Genomic DNA, 19,857 nt, shown 5'->3' with positions numbered 1-19,857 from the left:
CCTTTGGTGACCATCAGTTTGTTCTCTGTAGTTAAGAGTCTATTTCTTGGATTCTCTCTTTTTTTTCTTTGCTCATTTATTTTGTTTCTTAAATTCCACATATGAGTGACATCATATAGTATTCGTCTTTCTCTGGCTGACTTAGTTTGCTTAGTATTATACTCTCTAGCTCTATCCATGTTGTTGCAAACAGCAAGATTTCATTCTTTTTATGGCTGAATAATATTCCATTATATATAAATATAAACACACACACACACACACCATATATTCTTTATCCATTCGTCAATCAATGGACACTTGGACTTCTTCCACAGTTTGGCTGTTGTAAATAATCTTGCAATAAACATAGGGGGCATGTATCCCTTTGAATTACTGTTTTTGTATTTTGGGGGGGTAAATACACAGTTGTGTAATCAATGGATCATAGTGTAGTTCTACTTTTAATTTTTGAGAGTTTCCTCTTTCGTTTTAATGGTGATCTACTCTAAGGATTTACCATAATTCATTTAGCCAGTCTCATATTGACAGATTACTTTTATATTTGGCAAGAACAAGAAAGTAATTTTGGAGAATAAACTAAAATGTTCTCAAATTCCACTCCCCCTCCCAAAAAAGGTATCACCATTGTTTTAAAGTCACAAACTCTTTTTGACAACAACTATTGGAATATTGCTGCTTTTTGTATCTAAAGGCCTTATGACCAGATTAGAGAGACACAGCAACAATTTTATTGAAGCAATTTTATAAGCAAATACATTTTCATTTCCCTTTTCATTCTCTATTCTTTTAAGTTTCTAGGTATATGTAAAATAATCAACCCAATATTTATGTCACCATATTTTAAATTACAGTAGCAATGTAGTAAATGTGCATGTTCCATGGACAGAATGGGAATTGATCTCATCATCATCAACCATCATCAATCACAAATACTTATTTTTTTATACCTTGTCTTCAGGATTTATGTAGGCCCTACAGTTCTCTTTATATGATGCCTTTAAAATCAGGTTTAAGATAAATTTCATCTCTTAGTCTCCCAATTAAACAATGCATTCTTCAAATATTTTTCTTTTGGATTCAGTGATACTTAACTCTCTTTGTTCTGCATCTATCTTTTAATCTCAGGCTCTTCCTACCCTTAAGTGTTCTTTTCTTTTTTTTCCTTTTCCAAGGACCTCTCTTCTGTGTGATCACTCAGTAAGACCAGTCACTCTCCTAGTTTACCCATCATCTCTACATTGGGGATTTCCAAATTTATGGCTCTCTCCTAACTTTGAAGCCTGTATTTCTAACTGCCTACTAGATAGTTCCACTTAGTACCCCACTAATACCTTAAATTTAACATGTCTAAAATAAAAAATTATCTTACCATGTAAACCTGCTCCTCTCTGACTACATCTATTCATATAGTACAACAAAAATTTATTGAGTCATGGTTCATACCCAAGTCATGGTGCTAAGCTTAGATTCTACGCAAAAGATTCTTAGTCTAGAATAGCCAGCAAGACTTGTATCTTTGTTCATACCTCTATTATAGCACAAAAATTTTATTTTAACTAGCAACAACAGACTAACCAAGATAAATAAAAGGTAGCAGTGGAAAATAAGATTAGAGTGGATGATTGAGGTCAGAATATAGACCCTCAATTGTAGGCTAATTATATCAACTTTATCAACTTAATTCTGTACAAAATGGGAAACTAGGCAGTTTTTGAGCAGGAGAGTCTCTACATTCCATTTTCAGATGATGAGTCTGGCTATGATATGTAAAATGGATTTAACTGGGGAACTATTAGAGCATGGGAAAAGGTTACTATAAATCTATGAAACAGGATTTGAACCTGAACACACAGTGAGAGATTCAAACCCAAGGCTTTGACCAGCCTATAGAGTTTTGTCTCAGAATATACTTCTGTGTTTATCCGGTTTCAGTTTCACAGACACTAACCAGTCCTGAATGCCCCACCCTGCTTCCACAGTTTTTTAGGATCTAGCTCAAAAACTTTCAGGGAACAATTTCCCCATTTCCCTCAGCTAAAATGAACTGCTTCCATAGCATTTTATCTGTAACTTCCTGGTGCCATTTAGTCATTCCTCCCCCACCAAGCTATAAAATCCTCAAGGTAAGGGATTATACATTATTTATTCTGGTTTTCTTCAAATTTAGCACACTGCCTGACACATACTAAGCTCCCTATATAAATGTTGAGTTATATTGGCACAGTGGAAAATGCACAGGTTTTTGGAGTTAGACAGACTTAAGGACTAAATTGCAGATTAGCCATTCACTCATTAGCTATATGATCATGAGCAAGCATTTAACTTTTCTTAAGCTTCATCATGTATAAAATAAAAATCCTTGCAAATTGTTGTGAAGCTTTGAGAAGCATCTAGCAATGTACATGGTGCATAGTGGATATTCAATAAATAGTAGTTATGACTATGGGTCCAGGAGTTTTTTGGTTTTTGTTTTTTTTAGTCTCAGATAAAATAGTAGCAAGTTTTTTGTACAGATCATATTCACCAGAGTTTTTATGTCTTCTTTAGGTTAACTATGTTCAGTTATGACTGCTCTTGGTGAAGGAAAATTAATGTACACACTCAACAAACAATTATGAATGCCTACTACATGCTAAAGCATTGGGCATATAAAAATGAAGAAGGCATGGTCAGGAAAGTATTTCAAAGTGCTATTAGGAACAGGGCCTCCTCTCCTTGTCTTTACTATCCAATAAAGAAGGCTATTGCTGAGTTTCTAGGACTTATATGAGGTACCACTCTGTTACATTATATAATTTCATACTTCATTAATTCAAAAAACTTATGTTTTTTGAACATAAGGTCTGTGGCACATTGTTGATACAGAAACAAAAAATTAAGACGGACAGTTGTTGGAGTGCCTGGGTGGCTCAGTCGGTTAAGCTGTTAAGCATCTGACTCGATTTCAGCTCAGGTCATGATCTTAGGGTTGTGAGATCAAGCCCCGCGTGGGGCTCCACGCTGGAGCCTACTTAAGATTCTCTCTCGAGGCGCCTGGGTGGCTCAGTCGTTGAGTGTCTGCCTTCGGATCAGGTCATGATCCCGGGGTCCTGTGATCGAGCCCCACATCGGGCTCTCTGCTCACAGGAAGCCTACTTCTCCCTCTCCCACTCCCCCTGCTTGTGTTCCCCGTCTCACTGTCTCTCTCTGTCAAATAAAGAAAATCTTAAAAAAAAAAAAAATTCTCTCTCTCCCTCTGCCCCACACCCCTGCCCCCCCAAAACGGAACAGGTGCACTGAGTACCTTCTCCTTGTTTTACAGAACAAGGAGGAAGAGTATTACTGAGTTTCTGTGCCATATATGAATTTCTATTGCACTATAATTCCATCCTTACCTATACAGACTTCTGTAATGAAACTGCGTAAAACCTGATAAAATGATCCAGTCTTTTTTATTTCCTATGTTACTTTTTGGCTTGTGGTCTTGATTTATGATAACTTGAAGATTTAGTCATCCAGGTGCCAACAATCTGGTAAAGAAATAAAAGGCAGGTTGCAAGCTCATTAAACTCTTCTGGACCTTCACCAATTTAAGTTAGAGCTATTTAGTAACTACTAACCTTATTGATAGTCCTTTTTTATTTCTGAATTCTTTTAGCAGTTCAAAATTACCCATTCAGCCACCTCATTTATTTATTTATTAATAAAGCTAAGTTCTAAATTGTATATATTTATAGTCTGTCAAACCCTTTGGATGTGAACTGTAGTTCATCCTAGAAAATTCTGTAACTTAACTGTAATTTCATTGTAATTATATTTATAGAATCTTTGTAGAATCACAGTTAATATGCAAAATATTTTAATTCATAGTGAACAGCAAGTAACCACTTCCCCAAAATACTTCTCCTCATAGGTTTACTCTTCTCCTCTTGCACTTGTTTTATTCTTACCACAAAACTAATTGATTAAGGTGCTCTTGGTTATAAAATATGACCCTATCTGAGACTTTTTTCATATAATCCTAATTAACATTGTCATTCCTTTGCTTCCAAAATAAAGGAGAATTTGGATATATGACTGCATAAATTAAAGAACTATCTTCCACTACTCACAGTTCTGTAAATGGTACAAAGATCATCTGAAATCTAGTACAGTAATATTATTTCTACAGAGGCAGTGAAAGCTACAATAATTGCTAAATTCAGAAGCTGCTAGTTAAGCAGTTTCACAGGCTGCTCTCATCACCAAAATGCACACTAGATCTGTATTGTCATACCATTTACTGATTTTTGCTTAAAAAAAATAAATTTTTGATCAAGGTCAGAAAGCTTCAGAATAAAGACGAGGATCCTGGCAGAATGTTAAGGTTGAAGGCACACAGGTTTAGGCCAGGTTAAAAAAATCAGACACCTTAATACTGCATGAATGTATCTCCAATATCTGAATAAAACCTTTAGATAAAGCACTTTCTGGGTAGAAAAGTGGCTGCGGGGGGGGGGGTGGGGGGAAGGGGGAAGGACTACTCAAGGGGGACTGACCTTTTTGGGGTGATGAAAATGTCTTGGAACTAGATAGAGCCGATGGTTGCACACACTGTGAATGTACCAAATGCCACTTAATTGTACACCTTAAAGTGGTTAATTTTACATTATGTGGATTTCACATCAATTCAACAAAAACAAACTTTTTAAAGGAAAATTGAAAGATACAGGATCTTCTGGCAGAATGGGACTTTACCTCGTGAAGGCCCCAAAAGTACAATACCAGCAGGGAGGTCGGTTAGGGTCACTCCCACTTCACAAAAAGCTGTGTGGACAGTTTACAGAATTCCCTCAGGCGGACCCTAGTTTCAGTAATAGCCAATTAACCGGCACCATCTTGAACTCATTTCGGTGAGAATGAGAAAGCGGCAAAATATTCATCAGAATCTTCTAAAAAGCCGCACCGCCGGTCATCTAGAAATCCCTTAGGAGCAACAGAGAACACGAGGGTGGAAACAGTAGAAGCCATATTTTTTTAAAAGGTTTTTGTCGCGGGGGACGGTACCAGTAAGAATTCAATCATCTTCAAACATTATATTTAAACCTAGGTGCTTAACTATGACAGATGCTTCTGTCAGTCGCGCAGCATCTCACAGCGAAATGCTTCTTTCTGTGGCGACGAAGCCTCTAAGCCGCTTTCTGTGGCGACGAAGCTTTGAACAAACGCCCACCGCCATACCCATCCGCGGGAAAGCTCCCTCCACCAGCCGAAGAAGGCGGAACTTCAGAGGGCACTCCCGCCACACAGCGCGATCGGCGCCGCTGAGCTTCCTGGGAATTGTAGTTTTAGTTTCCCCATCCATCCCTATTGTTCAGGTCGGTATGGAGTGAGCCAGAAAACTACAACTGCCAGAGTGCTCCGTAAGGGCGAGTAGCCGCGGCGGTGACGACTGTGGCGGAGAAGGCCTGGAGGGGCTCTGCGTTCTGGAGTGGCGCTGCTTGGGCGGGTGGCAGGTTGCAGGCTGCTGGCGCCGCTGCTGAGGAGAACGGAGAGTGGGTTCGGCGTTTCCCGTCGGGGTCCCAGCAACGATGAGTGCTGCCAGGGAGTCCCATCCGCACGGGGTGAAGCGTTCAGCCTCCCCAGACGACGATGTAAATAACAATGGCGGAGTGGATGAGGGTTGCGGCCTACTAAAGGCTGGGGTAGGCCGGGAAGGGTGGTTTAGGAAGGAGGAAGCGCCCGAGGTGGCCCGAAGAGGGAGGGCCGAGGTGCGGGAACCAGACGAATGACTGGGAAATGTCTCCTTTCTTTACTTAGGGTCTGAAGGTTTGAAGAGGTTTACATCCTGAGAGCCAGAGACCTGCGTAGGAAGGGGGTTGGAGGAAGGAAGTACTGAGAGGGTCGGGAAGCGTATTTCGGGGCTGATGAAGCTTCATTGTCGGGCCTTTCTACTTAGGATAGGGATGTCAAGAGCCTTCCTGTTGGAGGTTTAAAATGCTCCTGTGACAATGTCAAGATGTTGGTGCACGTTTGGACAGATTTTTCCGGCCGGAATTATTTTCACAGTGTACTATTAAGGGTAAACCGAGAACAGTATGGAACCGAAAATTGTACCAGGGGAGGCATTTCGTACTGACGCGTGGTGATGAGGTCTAAGATGTTGCGACCTAGAAGCCCATTTTGATTTCAGCTACCTTCCTCCTCTTTCCCCCACCCCAAGCTTGTCAGCTTAAATAGCAAACCATTCATTCCTTAAAGTAACTCATTAAATATTTACTGCTATGCTAGGTGTTAGGAATTCAAAGATGAGTAAGTACGGTACTTATCTTAGGTCTTTTTGTATATTTGTCCTAGCTCTTAGCGCAGTGTCATGGAGGCTGCAGTAAACGGAAAACTAGGTCCTTCATACAATGGATAAACGCCACGGAAACGTTGATTGAGAAATTTTGGGGACGGGTAGGTGGGGGCATGGAGAGGTCATCTTTAAGGATGATAAAAGAACATCTAATTTTTTTTTCAGTTATTGTTTAAAGCACTATTAATTTCTGAATATGTAGAGTTCTTTATAGTGCAGTTCAATGCCTTTCATAATACCTTACTTTGTGAACCGTTAAAAGCTCACTAAAGACTGCTAGTGCATAAGTTGCATAAGACCCACCCCTCTTTGGATGGGGGGTGGGGTTAGGAAAGGAATACCAAGATTCTTAAATTGAATTTAACTCTGCAGAAAGAATAGTAATCAGGAAGGATTTGGGAATGAATAATTATATAGTGAGATTTTTGGTGCCCTCTGTTCTTCCCTGCTACTGGCTCTTAGATCTTTTCTTGTTAATATGGTAATCCAGTACTTGTTAGGCATTTATCTAAGGCATTTGAGTAACCTGGGTGCCATTTTAAAAGCTATTACATTGTTTTCCTCCTGGTAGTTAACTGTGACTTGATTCCTAGAATGTCAGGCATCTGTTTTGCTAGACTTAGAAATATCTTTTAGCTTGACGGAAAACTCTTGATGTTAGGTAATTTAACAGAGTTAAAGGGATTAAGTAATTAACTCTACAGCTGCTTTTGGGATCAGTTTAAGATGACCTTTAAGACCTTTTCCAATCTTATAAGCATTCTCTTTTGAAGGAGATGGTTATAGTTGCAATTCAAGATCAGGTCCTGCAACTTTAACATACTATCTAAAAATGATTATGTTGCTAATTTAAAGTGCAGTAGAGTAACTTGTCTTTTGATAGTGATTTTTTTAAAATCAGTTAAATGTGACTATTACTTTTACTGGTAATTGGGAGTTATCTTTACTTGTTTTAAAAACATTTTTAAATATTATATACAAAATTTAAAAATGTTTTTGAAATATACATCTAAATTGTAGAAAATCAATTAATTATAATTGAAGTTGTAATTGGTCATCAATTTCTAATGAACATACACTGCATGTAAAGGATAATCGGGTTTTTTGCCTACTGATCTCACATATTAAATGGGGATAAGAAAGCATTTTGAAAGATGTTAGAAGTAGGGGACACCTGGGTGGCTCAATCGGTTAAGCGTCTGCCTTCAGCTCAGGTCATGATCCCAGGGTCCTGGGGTGGAGCCCCACGTCAGGCTTCCCTGCTTATAGGGAGTCTGCTTCTCCCTCTCCCTCTGCTTCTCCCCCCGCTTGTGCACTCTCTCTCTCTCTCTCTCAAATAAATAAATTCTTTTAAAAAGAAAGATGTTAAAAGTAGATATTAAACATGGAATCCAGCTTTAAGAAAATGCTGACGGTGTTAGAAGTAAATTCTAAGAGTTACTAGGGTATGTATTCAGGAGGAGGTAAATTGACTACAATTCTATAGTAAAAGGTATTAAGGGTAACTTAAAAATGGTCTCATTGGTTTGATTGGAGTGGAGAAATGAAAGCTATTTTTTAGAGAGTAGGAGGTGAGAAGTTAATTTTAGTAACTGGTGGAGACCCTCTAAGAATTTATCAGGCACCCATGTGCTGTTGAGAATGCAGCACTTGGGCTATTGTATGCTAAGGTCTTTGAAAGAAGAACCAGAAGGACTTCATGATTGGAAAAAATACTAGGATTAGATATTGTAAATGATAGGATTATTTATGTAAAGACATTGGAAGATATTTGCTCTTTTAATAGAAATAGAGAGTTTGGGAAAGTTGGCTTTTAGACGTTTTGTTTTTAACTTGATTCCATAACTTTTATAACTAATTCATAAACTACTTTCACATATTCTGTCTCATTTGGTCATGTACAGTATGATGTGGTAAGAGCAGAGAACTTAAGGCAAGAGGATCAGAGTAAGTCACTTAAACTTTTAAGTGACTTTGCCTCAGTGTTATTTATTAACTGGACTCTTGAGAGAACATATATGAGCAGTCATTTGTAAGTTGTAAAACACTGCAATTCTTAGGTGTTGTTATTTTTAAGATAGTCTTTTAAAGAAGCTACTGTGTAGATTAGGAATGAAAACTAAGAAGTTAAATGCCCTGTTCAGGCTCAGAGAGCAAGTGATTTAGTGAGAATTAGAACTTGACCTTCACTAGTACTTTATTTTTTTTATTTCTTAACTATGTTCAGCCAGAAATAGTTAAGTACTAACTGGCATATTAAAAAAAAAAAACAACAAAACAAAACCAAAAAAAGAGATACTGAGTTGTCAGATGGAAAGAAGTGGAGATTTGGAAGTTAAGTAGCTAAAATCATGAAAGCATATAAGCTTCCCACCAAAAAGAATTTAGAAGAACCACAAGTAAGTGTCCATTGTTGTACAGCTACTTAATTTTTTAAAATTTATTTTTATTTAAATTCAGTTGATTAACATATAGTGTATTATTAGTTTCAGAAGTAGAGTTCAGTGATTCATCAGTTGTATATAACACCCAGGGCTCATTACATCAAGGGCCCTCCTAAATGCCCATCACCCAGTTATCCCACCCTCCCCACTCCCCTCCCCTCCAGCAACCCTCAGTTTGTTTCCTGTAGTTAAGAGTCTCTTATGGTCGGTCTCCCTCTCTGATTTCATCTTACTTTATTTTTTCCTCCCTTCCCCTATGATCCTCTGTTTTGTTTCTTAAATTCCACATATAAGTGAAATCATATGATAATTCTTTCTCTGATTGACTTATTTCACTTAGCATAATACTCTCTGGTTCCATCCACGTCGTTGCAAATGGGAAGATTTTTTTTTGATGGCTAATATTCCAGGTACAAATACTTTTAACACTCATATCCCTAGAGAAATGGTCACTATTGTTTTTTGTATTTTCTAAGTCTTCTACAGATAATTTCCAAAAGAATAAAAATAGTGAAAAACAATTTTATTGAAAATTTTAATGTGAATCTAATCATAGCAAACCCAAATTTCTGTTACATGGCTTCGTGATTTTCATGACATACATACCTAAAATGGTTAGCATCCTCTGAATACAGTTAACTGCTTGTCAGTTGTGTGTAAAACTGGAACATATAATTCCAGATTACAGATAATTTCTAATAGATTTTAGCTTTATCATTATTTGTAGTTCTAGCATTTGCATCATCAAAATATAATATGAAGAATTTAAACCTTAGTGCTCATAATTTTGTGTTGAAATGGGGTTTTCATCTTTGCTCCATAATTGCAAAACATTTTCATTTTTAGATTATAAACTGAATTAGAATGATCAATCCAATGAATGTTTTCTTTCTACATTCCTTCCAGTCACCTTTGTATATACATCTGCCTTTAGCACTTGTCCAGTTTCAAATCCTATCAAGTAAACATTGGTGTACAAATATAAAAGATGAAGCAGTCACATATTTTTTTTAGAAAAACAGGATGGTCCAGGCTCTTACAAGATGAAGTCTCCCTGTTGAATGACTTTCTAGATGAGCGTGCCATATTTTTTCTTGTCTTTTTTTTTTCTTTGTCTCCTTGATCCCTGGGTTGGAGAAAAGTCATAGTGTTTCAACATCCAAAAATTCAGTCTAAGATTTTTGCGTATACAATTAATTTTGCCATTATTATTAGTTTAGGGTACACTACCTATCATTTTGCATTCACCTTATTCATCTAATAATTGTTAAATGACTTTTGCCAGTTTCTGGTTTTTACCCAGTTACCATTATGGGTAGAAATGAAAAATTCTGGACTCTTAATTGTGTCCATGAAAGCTAGAAGCATACAATGGAGGAGTGACGTCTTCTTGAAAGATGATGCACTACCTTGGACAGTAGGTTGAGAAAACTCATCTACCATTTTTCTGTTTCCTTATTTTAGTCATTTTTAGCATAGTTGGCAATAACTAATAAATCATAATGAAATATTTCCTACATTTGTTTCAAGATGTAGGGAAAAATATCACTAGGACTCCATAATATTTCTTAGATTTGTGAAAGGGCTCAATTGATAATTACAAGGTAGAATGAGTTTTACTCTTTTAAAATAAGTTTTCTCCTCTTTCTGTTTTCTCTTCAGAAGACCTTCAAGAAAGAATAAAAGTCTTAACATATCAATCCTTAAAAATAACTAGAACTGCACAAAAAAGAAACTGAAAACCTAAAATTTGGTCCATTTTGTGTTCCATGGTCCTTTATCACTAAAGCCAGACTAACTTTTAAGTAACAACTGTGGCAGCCTCTGGAATCCTAGGTACTCTCGGGCCTTGCAAGGCTCTAGGATAGTAGGTCTCAAAAGTGTGGTCCTCACATCAACATCAACAGCATCATCATCACTTAGGAATTTGTTAGAAATGAAACCCTTGAACCCACCCCAGACTTACTGGATCTGAAACTCTTGGGGTGTAGCCTAGCAGTTTCGGTTTTAACACACCCTCCAGGTGATTCTGGTAAGTGCAGACTTTAGAATCAAAGCTCTGGCTGCAGAAGAAATAAAGGATTCTGCCTTGAGGTAACAGAAAAGGAGTATAATGTATATGCTTAACTACCTAAACAAAATCAGTGAGCCCTGTTTATGGTTAAAAATGACGGGGGGGGGGGGGGGCGCCTGGGTGGCTCAGTTGGTTAAGCGACTGCCTTCGGCTCAGGTCATGATCCTGGAGTGCCGGGATCGACGCATCGGGCTCCCTGCTCAGCAGGGAGTCTGCTTCTCCCTCTGACCCTCCCCCCTCTCATGTGCTTGCTCTCTCTCATTCTCTGTCTCTCAAATAAATAAATAAAATCTTTAAAAAAAAAAAAAAATGACGGAGGGGGCGCCTGGGTGGCTCAGTTGGTTAAGCGACTGCCTTCGGCTCAAGTCATGATCCTGGAGTCCCGGGATCGAGTCCCGCATCGGGCTCCCTGCTCAGCGGGGAGTCTGCTTCTCCCTCTGACCCTCCCCCCCCTCATGCTCTCTCTCTCTCATTCTCTCTCTCGAATAAATAAATAAAATCTTAAAAAAAAAATGACGGAGGAAAAAAACCTTGGGAGTTATGGGTAGATTTTAAATTTTTAAATATTATGCAAAAAAACCTAACTGGCCAATTTCTTTTGCAGCTTGGATCTAGCAATTGGGAAGCAGCAGACTTAGGTAATGAAGAAAGAAAACAAAAGTTCCTGAGACTTATGGGTGCAGGAAAGGTAAGCATCAAACAGCATGTGTTTTTTTAAGTCTTTTCTGTGAAAATAATATCCTTATTTTGTCTGTTGAGTGAGCCAGACTGAATATACTGGATCCCATTTTCCTGTTCTGCTTGGGAAATACAGCTGACCTAACCAAGCACATAAAATTTATACTATTATTTCTGAACCACTTCTGGGATTCTTAGTGCCACTGGGCAGTAAGGTTTAGAGACCGAATAGAGAGAAACCTTGGCTTGAGGAGACTCCTAGGGAAGAACGTTTATGATTTGCTGTCTGTTACCTTAATGATTTAATAGAAGTTCTTTTCTGGGCAGACCAAATTGGTAGGCCTTTCATATTTTATAGCTCCCTCTAGCCCTTGAAGTAGTAGCCAAGCCTTTATCAAAAACTTAATTTTTAAAATATTCAATATATTTTGAAATCCTTTTCAGTTTAATTAACGTAGTAGAAGATAGAAAATACAGGTGCCAGGAAAACTTCACCTATTGGGGAAAAACCCTTCTTGTTCCTAGCAATAATTTTTACATGCAAATACAGTTATCTCTAGATACTTATTTTGTGTAGGCAAGTCAATTTATTTTCCTAACATTGTCCCCAAAATTTATTTATTTATTTATTTATTAAAGATTTTATTTATTTATTTAATTGACAGAGAAAGAGAGACAACGTGACAGGGAACACAAGCAGGGGGAGTGGGAGAGGGAGAAGCAGGCTCCCGACATGGGGCTTGATCCCAGGACCCTGGGATCGTGACCTGAGCTGAAGGCAGTCGCTTAACCAATTGAGTCACCCAGGCGCCCCTGTCCCAAAAATTTACAAACAAAATGTAGATAAAAAAGAAAACTTTTTTTCTCTTTTAAGCTCCTCAAAATTAAATTCTGCCCTTTGTTTTTGTTATTCATATGGGGATTCATTCATTCATTTTACCAACAATTATTGACTGTCTGCAAGATGCCAGGGACCATGCTAGGTCCTGGGGGTCACATAGATCTTTAACACATGTTTGGAGCCATCATGTAATAGAGGAAACCAGATAATTTAGAATTATAATTGCTATGAAAGAACTGTGCATATAGTGCTGTGCAATCAACAGACAAGGGTAGCTAACTCTGCCTTAGTGGTACAGGAAAGTGTCCCTGAAACAAAGAGGACTTAGCCAGACTAGAACAATGGGGTTCAGGGTAGGGAGAGATCGTGCAACATAGTAAGACCTGTATAAGGATGCATTTATATAATATCTTTTTAATCCAGATTTCCCAATAATTTTGTGATTTATCATAGAAAGTAGTCTGAAGTTTATCTTGATTCATGCAAATAAAATATTTGCTAAGAATATATGAAGTAAATAATAATTTAGGGGACATGCTCAACCTAGTAGAATGAAAACTCTTTGAGTACTTAGGAAGAATACCCTAACATAAAGTATATGAAATTTGGCTACCAGTTTTATATACCAGATACATAGTCAAATGTATCTCATTAAAACTGCGGGGAAGAAAGAACAGATGGAACAGTTTTTTAAAAATTGACTACAAATATATGAGCTGTTTAGCATACGTTAAATTCCTTCCTAGCAAGGCCAAGATTATAGCTTTGATCTTACATATAGGCTGTTTAGATTTATTCTGTTTTGTGACAACGAAGTATATTCCTAACCCTAGCCAGCTACCATGAGTATTTTACTGGTCACAGGGAGGACCAGCTAGGAGAAATTATGAATAGACTAGTGCGCTACTGTCATCATTCTCAGATAACTTAATGTATTATACATTTTCAAATCTTGATAATGTAGTGTCTTCTGCAGTCTAATGAAGCAGCATATTGAGTCATTGATTTGCTTCTGTAATAATGGCATGTAAGGTAGTTAAGTATTAATGCTTGAAGCCTTTCAGTAATGTCTTGTAATATGGAAAATGTGTCTGTCATCCTTTCACAATAGGAAGATTTGTTATGTCCTATATCTTCACAGGTGATTGGTTAAGATTACTTTGCAAAGTCACATTTAATCTGTCCTTCACTGTGTTTTAGTGAAGAATTTCTTTACCTTATGAAACTAAATATGAACCATAAGGAGTGGATTGTAACTGATAATTGAGAGTAATTATGTAGCCTGATCAATTAGTAACATTGAAGCAGGATTTATTTGTATGTCTTAGAGTAGAATTAGATTGCTTTAAATTCTGTTCTTTTTGACAGTTTAAGATTGGGTATTTATTGTAGTCAATAATGAGCTGGCTATTTGTTAAAGATCTGTCACTGTTCATTATAAGTCTATTCATTTTTATCTAGCTAAATAATTTCATTTGCTTTCTTTCTATGAAGTGTGCCTGAGGCATCAAAAAGAGGAGGTGGGAAAGTTAAAGCAACTCATTTAATTGGCCTTTTAGGAAAGAAAATGTTTATATCGATGCAGTTTTTTAGTTATCCCCTTTAAAATTCCAGGCTGACCTCTGCATACTCTCCCCTCCCTTTCTCTGCTCTGTGTATTTGTTTTAATGGCACTTACAACTTTCTACCATACTATAATTTACTTACTGATTTCATTTCCCCTCCTCATCTCTACCTTTGCTAGAATGTAAGTTCTATAAAGACAAGGATCTCAATTTAGTTCTTTTTCTTCACTGTATCCCAGAAGCCTGGAATAATGTTGGGCACATAGTAGACACTCAGTAATTACTTTAAGTTAGTGGTCTCAAATTCTAATATATTTTCTACTTTCTTACAGAAAGAACACACTGGTCGTCTTGTCATAGGAGACCACAAATCAACATCTCACTTCCGAACAGGTAAGAAAGTAAAATATTTAAGAGGTGGTGCTAGATTTGGAATATGAAATACTCGTATGTATTTCAGGATATTCTCTGTATAATTGTGTTAATGATTAAAATATTAGATCTGGAAATGTATATGTAAACGTGTATATGTAACAATCAGCATATACTTTAATTTTTAAAGATTTGAGAGTGTATATCAGTGATACTCTATAACCAAGGAACTGACCTTTTTCTGTCTTCGTTTTTACTGATTCCTAACATATTTATTGTAGTGAGGTTTTATGTCTCATCTTGCCAACTGTTACGTAGTATGTGTTTATGAATTTTTTACATAATAAATTATTTAACATACAGTGTTATTGTTGGTATATTAAACTGGTTTTGAATTTATTCACTAAGTTTTGTTTTGAAATCCTTAATAAAGAATATAAACTTGTTGCAAAGCCTGAAGAAATGAACTTAATTTTAGAGGAAAAACTTTTAAAATAAAAACTAAAAATGAAGAGTTTGGATTTGAATTCAGGCTGCTGAAAAATGAAATTTTCTCCTATATAAAATTGACACTAATCTTGGACATTATTAATAACAGGGCATAATGACCTGGATCGTATTTAACAATGAATTAAATTATTTAAATTAACTTTATACTGACCTAGAGTATGTAGCACATTTCAGAAATTAACAGGTCTTTTATTTTTCCAAATAATTATTTCAAATTGATTTGCATTGTTAGAAAAAGAATTTCTGAGGCAAAAAGAATACTGAGCTTTGTGGAATGGAAAAGTATTTACTGCATTTATTCTTTTAAAACTGTGGACTTTATGAATAAAAATAATGCAAGCACCACCATTTGTGATTAAAATGAAATTCCTCTTATTTCTTATATTTACAAATTAAAATGGCATACTCAGCTTTTTCTTTTTTTTTTTTTTAAAGATTTATGTATTAGTGTGGGAGCATTTGCAGGCAGGGGGGAGGGCGAGGGGGAGAGAGAGAATCTCAAGCAAACTTCCCGCTGAGCGGGGCACCCAACTCAGGGCTTGATCTCAGGACCCTGAGATCATGACCTGAGCTGAAATCAAGAGTCGATGCTCACCTGAGTGAGCCACCCAGGCAACCCCTCAGAAAGCTTTGCTGGTATTAGTAATGTTCTAGTTCTAAATAAGTTTATGTTGTTTCATTAAACTAGTATCGTAAGAAAGGCATGAAGTAGAGCCATTATTTATTTAGCCATTCTCTGAACAGAATTTCCTGCCTTTTCATTATATATCTGTTAAAAGACAGAAACTTGTTTGTTGCTGGTGTTTTAAATGTGAGAGAAAACTCACTTTCAGGGGAAGAGTTACTTATTAGACTATAAATAAGCTAAAATATTTAAGGCCCAAAGTTCTTAGTAATTAATATTTATAATATCTGAACTTCAGGCAGTTCTGAGACTTGTCTAGTTTTAACTTATCACATAGAAAAATAGAAGTTCTTCATCTTTTATAAACACTTTTGTAGTTCAGAGGGTGGTTACTAGAGAAGTAATCATAAATACATCCTTCAATTTTTTAATATCTGTTAGGTAACCACCTACTGTATAGAGGAAACCCATCCACAAAATGCGTTATAAAATTAGTCACAGAGAAATCAGCCCTGAATATAATAGCATTTGTAATACGGGTTTTTTTGTGTAATCAAATGTTTTTATTAATTTGACTGAAACATAACCAAAGTACACTGGACATGCAGGGGAAGAAGACAAGAAAATTAATGAAGAACTGGAGTCTCAATATCAGCAAAGTATGGACAGTAAATTATCAGGAAGATATCGACGACATTGTGGACTTGGCTTCAGTGAGGTAGTAATTAACATTTTCATTAAATGGGAAGATAATTTCTAAATTGATATCCTTTATTTCTGTTAGATTAGCAATCAAGAATCCTATGTAGAAAGCTTTCTTTTTACAGTTACTTAATTTTCTGTATGCCCAATAGGTCTTTGTAGATAATGAGAAAAGATATTTTTGAGTTTTACAAATGTTTTCTGATAGAAGCTTAATGTAAATTCTGCTCAGATAATCATTATGGCACATCTTTAATAAGCATGAGCAACATACACGTTAAAGGAAATATTTCATGTAAATACTAGTTTAGGATCTTCCTCAGTTTTCCCAGTGACCTCTTTTCATATTATAAGTGCTGGTTAACTACTACAAAGTAATATGATATGTAAAACATTGATAACTTTTCCATATTTCCATGGGTCAATAGTTAATTTGCCTTATTTACTTAAAAAAAAAAAACTGTTTCTTTCAGGAAGATATGGTAGTTTTCCAACAAGGGGGAGGGGAGTCAAGTGAGTGGTCTTCAGAGCTGTTTCTTAAAACAAATTATTACTTAAGTCCTAATGGGTAAAATACATGGGGATTCCGGAGTCCTCGGGTCTTCCTTTGGCAGCCTCTGATCATAATACAGTCTTAAAACTTGATATTAATGGCTCAGGGAGTGGTTTTTTTGAGACTGTAACAAAAATTAGTGTCTTTCCCAGTTTTTGTACTGGGTAATTGTATTTAAGAAGAGCCTGTTGGTTGATGTTTGTAGGTAGAAGATCATGATGGAGAAGGTGATGTGGCTGGAGATGATGATGATGATGATTCACCTGATCCTGAAAGTCCAGATGACTCTGAAAGTGATTCAGAGTCAGAGAAAGAAGAGTCTGCTGAAGAACTCCAAGCTACTGAGCACCCTGATGAAGTGGAGGATCCCAAAAACAAAAAAGATGCAAAAAGCAACTATAAAATGATGTTTGTTAAATCCAGTGGTTCATAACTCCCAAACACTTAGTCTTTGTATTAAAAGTAAGCCTTATTGTTATAATGCACAGTGGAGGACTGCTTATAGAGCACAGACCTTTGTATTATAATTTTTAAAAAGGCCCTTTTAAATAATTACAAAGAGTGTTTGCTTTCAGATGCCATGGATTACACTTTTATGGGCATGACTATAACCATTTTTGTAAAGAGTAAGAGTTGTATAAAATAAGAAATAAATACAATACTCAATTTCCTTTCATAGTAGCATCATCAAACTCTAATCTCACCTTTTTTACCCCTTCAGATAGTTATGGAGGAGACACTTTTTTGTGGTAGCTGTTTCATCTTTTTTGTTCCTTTAATATTTTTCTCTTATAAGAAGTTTAATCTGATACTGTGATGTGTTCATGAAAAATATTCAGTTATTATACTTTGTTGTAGTAGAACTATTCACCATGGATATTTCTGCTGCCAGTAACTAAATTGTTTGCAAAAGATTAGGTACTTAGTGTACTCTTACTGATTCAGCTCTACTCTTTTGGACCAAAGCAACATGAGAGCAAATACTTTCACACCTGTTAGGATGGAGTTGCAACTGTCATACATTTGGAATGTTATGATCCCAAGCAGTCTTTATATAATTTGAATTACATTGTATGTTTGATTTTTGATAAAATTTGGCCAATTTTTACAGAAGAAATTATTTCTCTGATCATTTGGTCCTATCTAGGAATATGTAAAACTGGAATTTTTTTTTTAAGGTAATATGTGACCAAAGTTAATTTTCTTCCTAAGGCCTAAATAAAGAAAAAGCAGTTTCCCATATTTGGTTTGTGATACCTTTATCCTCATTATCTAAAATGAGGAATAGCCTTATTGAAAAAGAAGCTGAAACAAATGCTCTTCATTTTATCCCAATGCTGTTATCTTGATTATTGAATTACTGGAAAGTAGTATTGCTTTCTGATTTTATTGCTGCTTCTGTGGGAGTGAGATTAGAATCCTCTGACTGGTGTTTTGTGGTTGATACGTACAGCACATTAACAAACTGCATCATGGGCTGGTCCATGATCTTTGAATGTTTGGGTCCAAAAGGTTTCTAAGTAACATGTTCGAAGGCTTGAGTCAAACCTGTTTGTTTGCTGAATTTTTATATTCTAGATACTTAAGTATGTGTTTGATGTGTTGAACTTAAAAAACAAATTCCTATGTCACTTTGAAATTTAAAAGGTTAGGAGTGTAGCAACTAGAACAGGTGATAATCTGGTTTATGCAATCCATTCATAGATTAGACCCCCCAACGTTTGGGGTTTGATTTTTCTTATTTCTTATATTGTTTTATAATAGGTGCTACCCTACATAGTAAAATATCGAGTCAGTGGGTAGTAGACAGGATATACGACCTTTAATAGGTACTTGGTTTGAGTATGTTTGGCTTTATTCAAATTTCAATTGGCCACAGATTTTTAAATATCTAGTTTCTAGGGTTGCTTATTACAACTAAATTAAATAGTAAACGAAGGCTGATTTATGTTTAAGAATGGAAGTGGGAGAGATCAGTATTACATTTTTAAAAGTATTTTCATTAGTTTATTGTTGAAACATGCTAGGTTGTTGATAAGTGTTGGTTCTTAATATGTAAGTCGAAGAAGAGCCTTCTAAAGTAACTACACCGGCAGACCTTTTTCTTCATGTCCAAATAGAGAAATTCTTATTCCAACTAATTCATATATTATTGGACCATTTACATAATTCAGGGTTGGAATAAATTTAGGTCTGTTGGTTCATGTGGCCTAGTGTCCCAGCACCACATTAAACATCAAGGCTGTCTTTTAAGCATGAATATCAGGGTTGTGTTTTTTTTCTTATCAAATTTAGGGAAAAAACAGGAAGACAAATGCTTTGCCATCTTGATATCCCTATTAAAGAATCAGGTGGGAAAATACAAATTATTTCTGTGCAGTGAAAGACTATTCAGTCAAAAGTTTAATGGCAAATTTGCCTTATCCCTGATAATTTCTTACGTGAAAGGCACTTCTCCCAAGTGTTTACCTGTGCCAATGACTTAACAGTCTTTTTATTGAAAAGTTTTTTAGGAACACAGTTTCCAGTTTTTTGTGTAATAGGTAAAAGTCCTCAAGTCTGTAATTTTTTTAAACCTGGGAGAAATGGAGTTACAGAAGAAAGTTTGAAATTACTGTTTTTCCGATTAAACAGCAGTTTGAGATCAGAAAGATAGGTCACATTCTTCGAGTAAATTTTGAGGAGAAATTTTCAACTGCTTGGTTGACTTCAATGACTGCTTCTTAGAGGGCTTTGGTTCCATTACATTGTCTCCACGACAGCCACATCCTAGATACTTCCAATATCCAAAAACAACTTGACCTCTGAAATTGCTAATTTAGAAATTACCTCTGACCATGAGAGTTCTATTCCTTCACACATGTTCAAATTAGGTCATTGTCAGTCTGTTTTCACCTGTTTCACAAGCCCGGTCTAGATTATTAATACTTCTATCAATTCAATATCACTGTTGTCAGTGTCCTAAATAATCTTCTTCAGTCATACCTTCCTGGAAAATCCCATCCCTAGATGTATCCAATCCTCTATGGATTTCTGGAGAAGACCCAGTATTACTAAAAATTAATGTTAACTGGCCTCAACACTGCATGTTACCAATACTGTTTTGTCTAGTCAACTCTTCTCCCATTTTCTTAACAATTGTCTAAAGCCTCTATTCATAAACTTGTAACCCTC

The 19,857-nt window shown here is 36.2% G+C and overlaps 1 protein-coding gene across 2 annotated transcripts; it reads left to right on the top strand.

Moving 5' to 3' along the window:
- Window positions 1–5,389: 5,389 nt before the first annotated feature.
- Window positions 5,390–18,935, top strand: C11H11orf58 (chromosome 11 C11orf58 homolog). Of its 2 annotated transcripts, none has more exons than XM_021685808.1 (5): window positions 5,390–5,615; window positions 11,442–11,525; window positions 14,254–14,314; window positions 16,037–16,146; window positions 16,889–18,935. In XM_021685808.1, the coding sequence occupies exons 1-5, from the start codon at window positions 5,553–5,555 to the stop codon at window positions 17,114–17,116; spliced, it is 546 nt and encodes a 181-aa protein (XP_021541483.1). In that variant the 5' UTR covers window positions 5,390–5,552; the 3' UTR covers window positions 17,117–18,935. The 2 variants fall into 2 exon arrangements, with proteins under 2 accessions (XP_021541483.1, XP_044775756.1); XM_044919821.1 differs by having other exon boundaries at window positions 5,407–5,666.
- Window positions 18,936–19,857: the final 922 nt, after the last annotated feature.

Source organism: Neomonachus schauinslandi, chromosome 11 (assembly GCF_002201575.2).
Source record: "Neomonachus schauinslandi chromosome 11, ASM220157v2, whole genome shotgun sequence".
Lineage (NCBI taxonomy): Eukaryota > Metazoa > Chordata > Mammalia > Carnivora > Phocidae > Neomonachus > Neomonachus schauinslandi.
Note: the sequence above shows the minus strand (reverse complement) of the source record. Positions and strands in the feature narration are given on the sequence as shown.

Bases quoted from the DNA above. Each gene is read 5' to 3' on its own strand.
- C11H11orf58 (XM_044919821.1), top strand. From the start codon at position 5,553: ATGAGTGCTGCCAGGGAGTCCCATCCGCACGGGGTGAAGCGTTCAGCC. The intron at 11,526-14,253 runs GTAAGCATCAAA...ACTTTCTTACAG, and splicing joins GACTTATGGGTGCAGGAAAG to AAAGAACACACTGGTCGTCT. The intron at 14,315-16,036 runs GTAAGAAAGTAA...CTGGACATGCAG, and splicing joins AACATCTCACTTCCGAACAG to GGGAAGAAGACAAGAAAATT.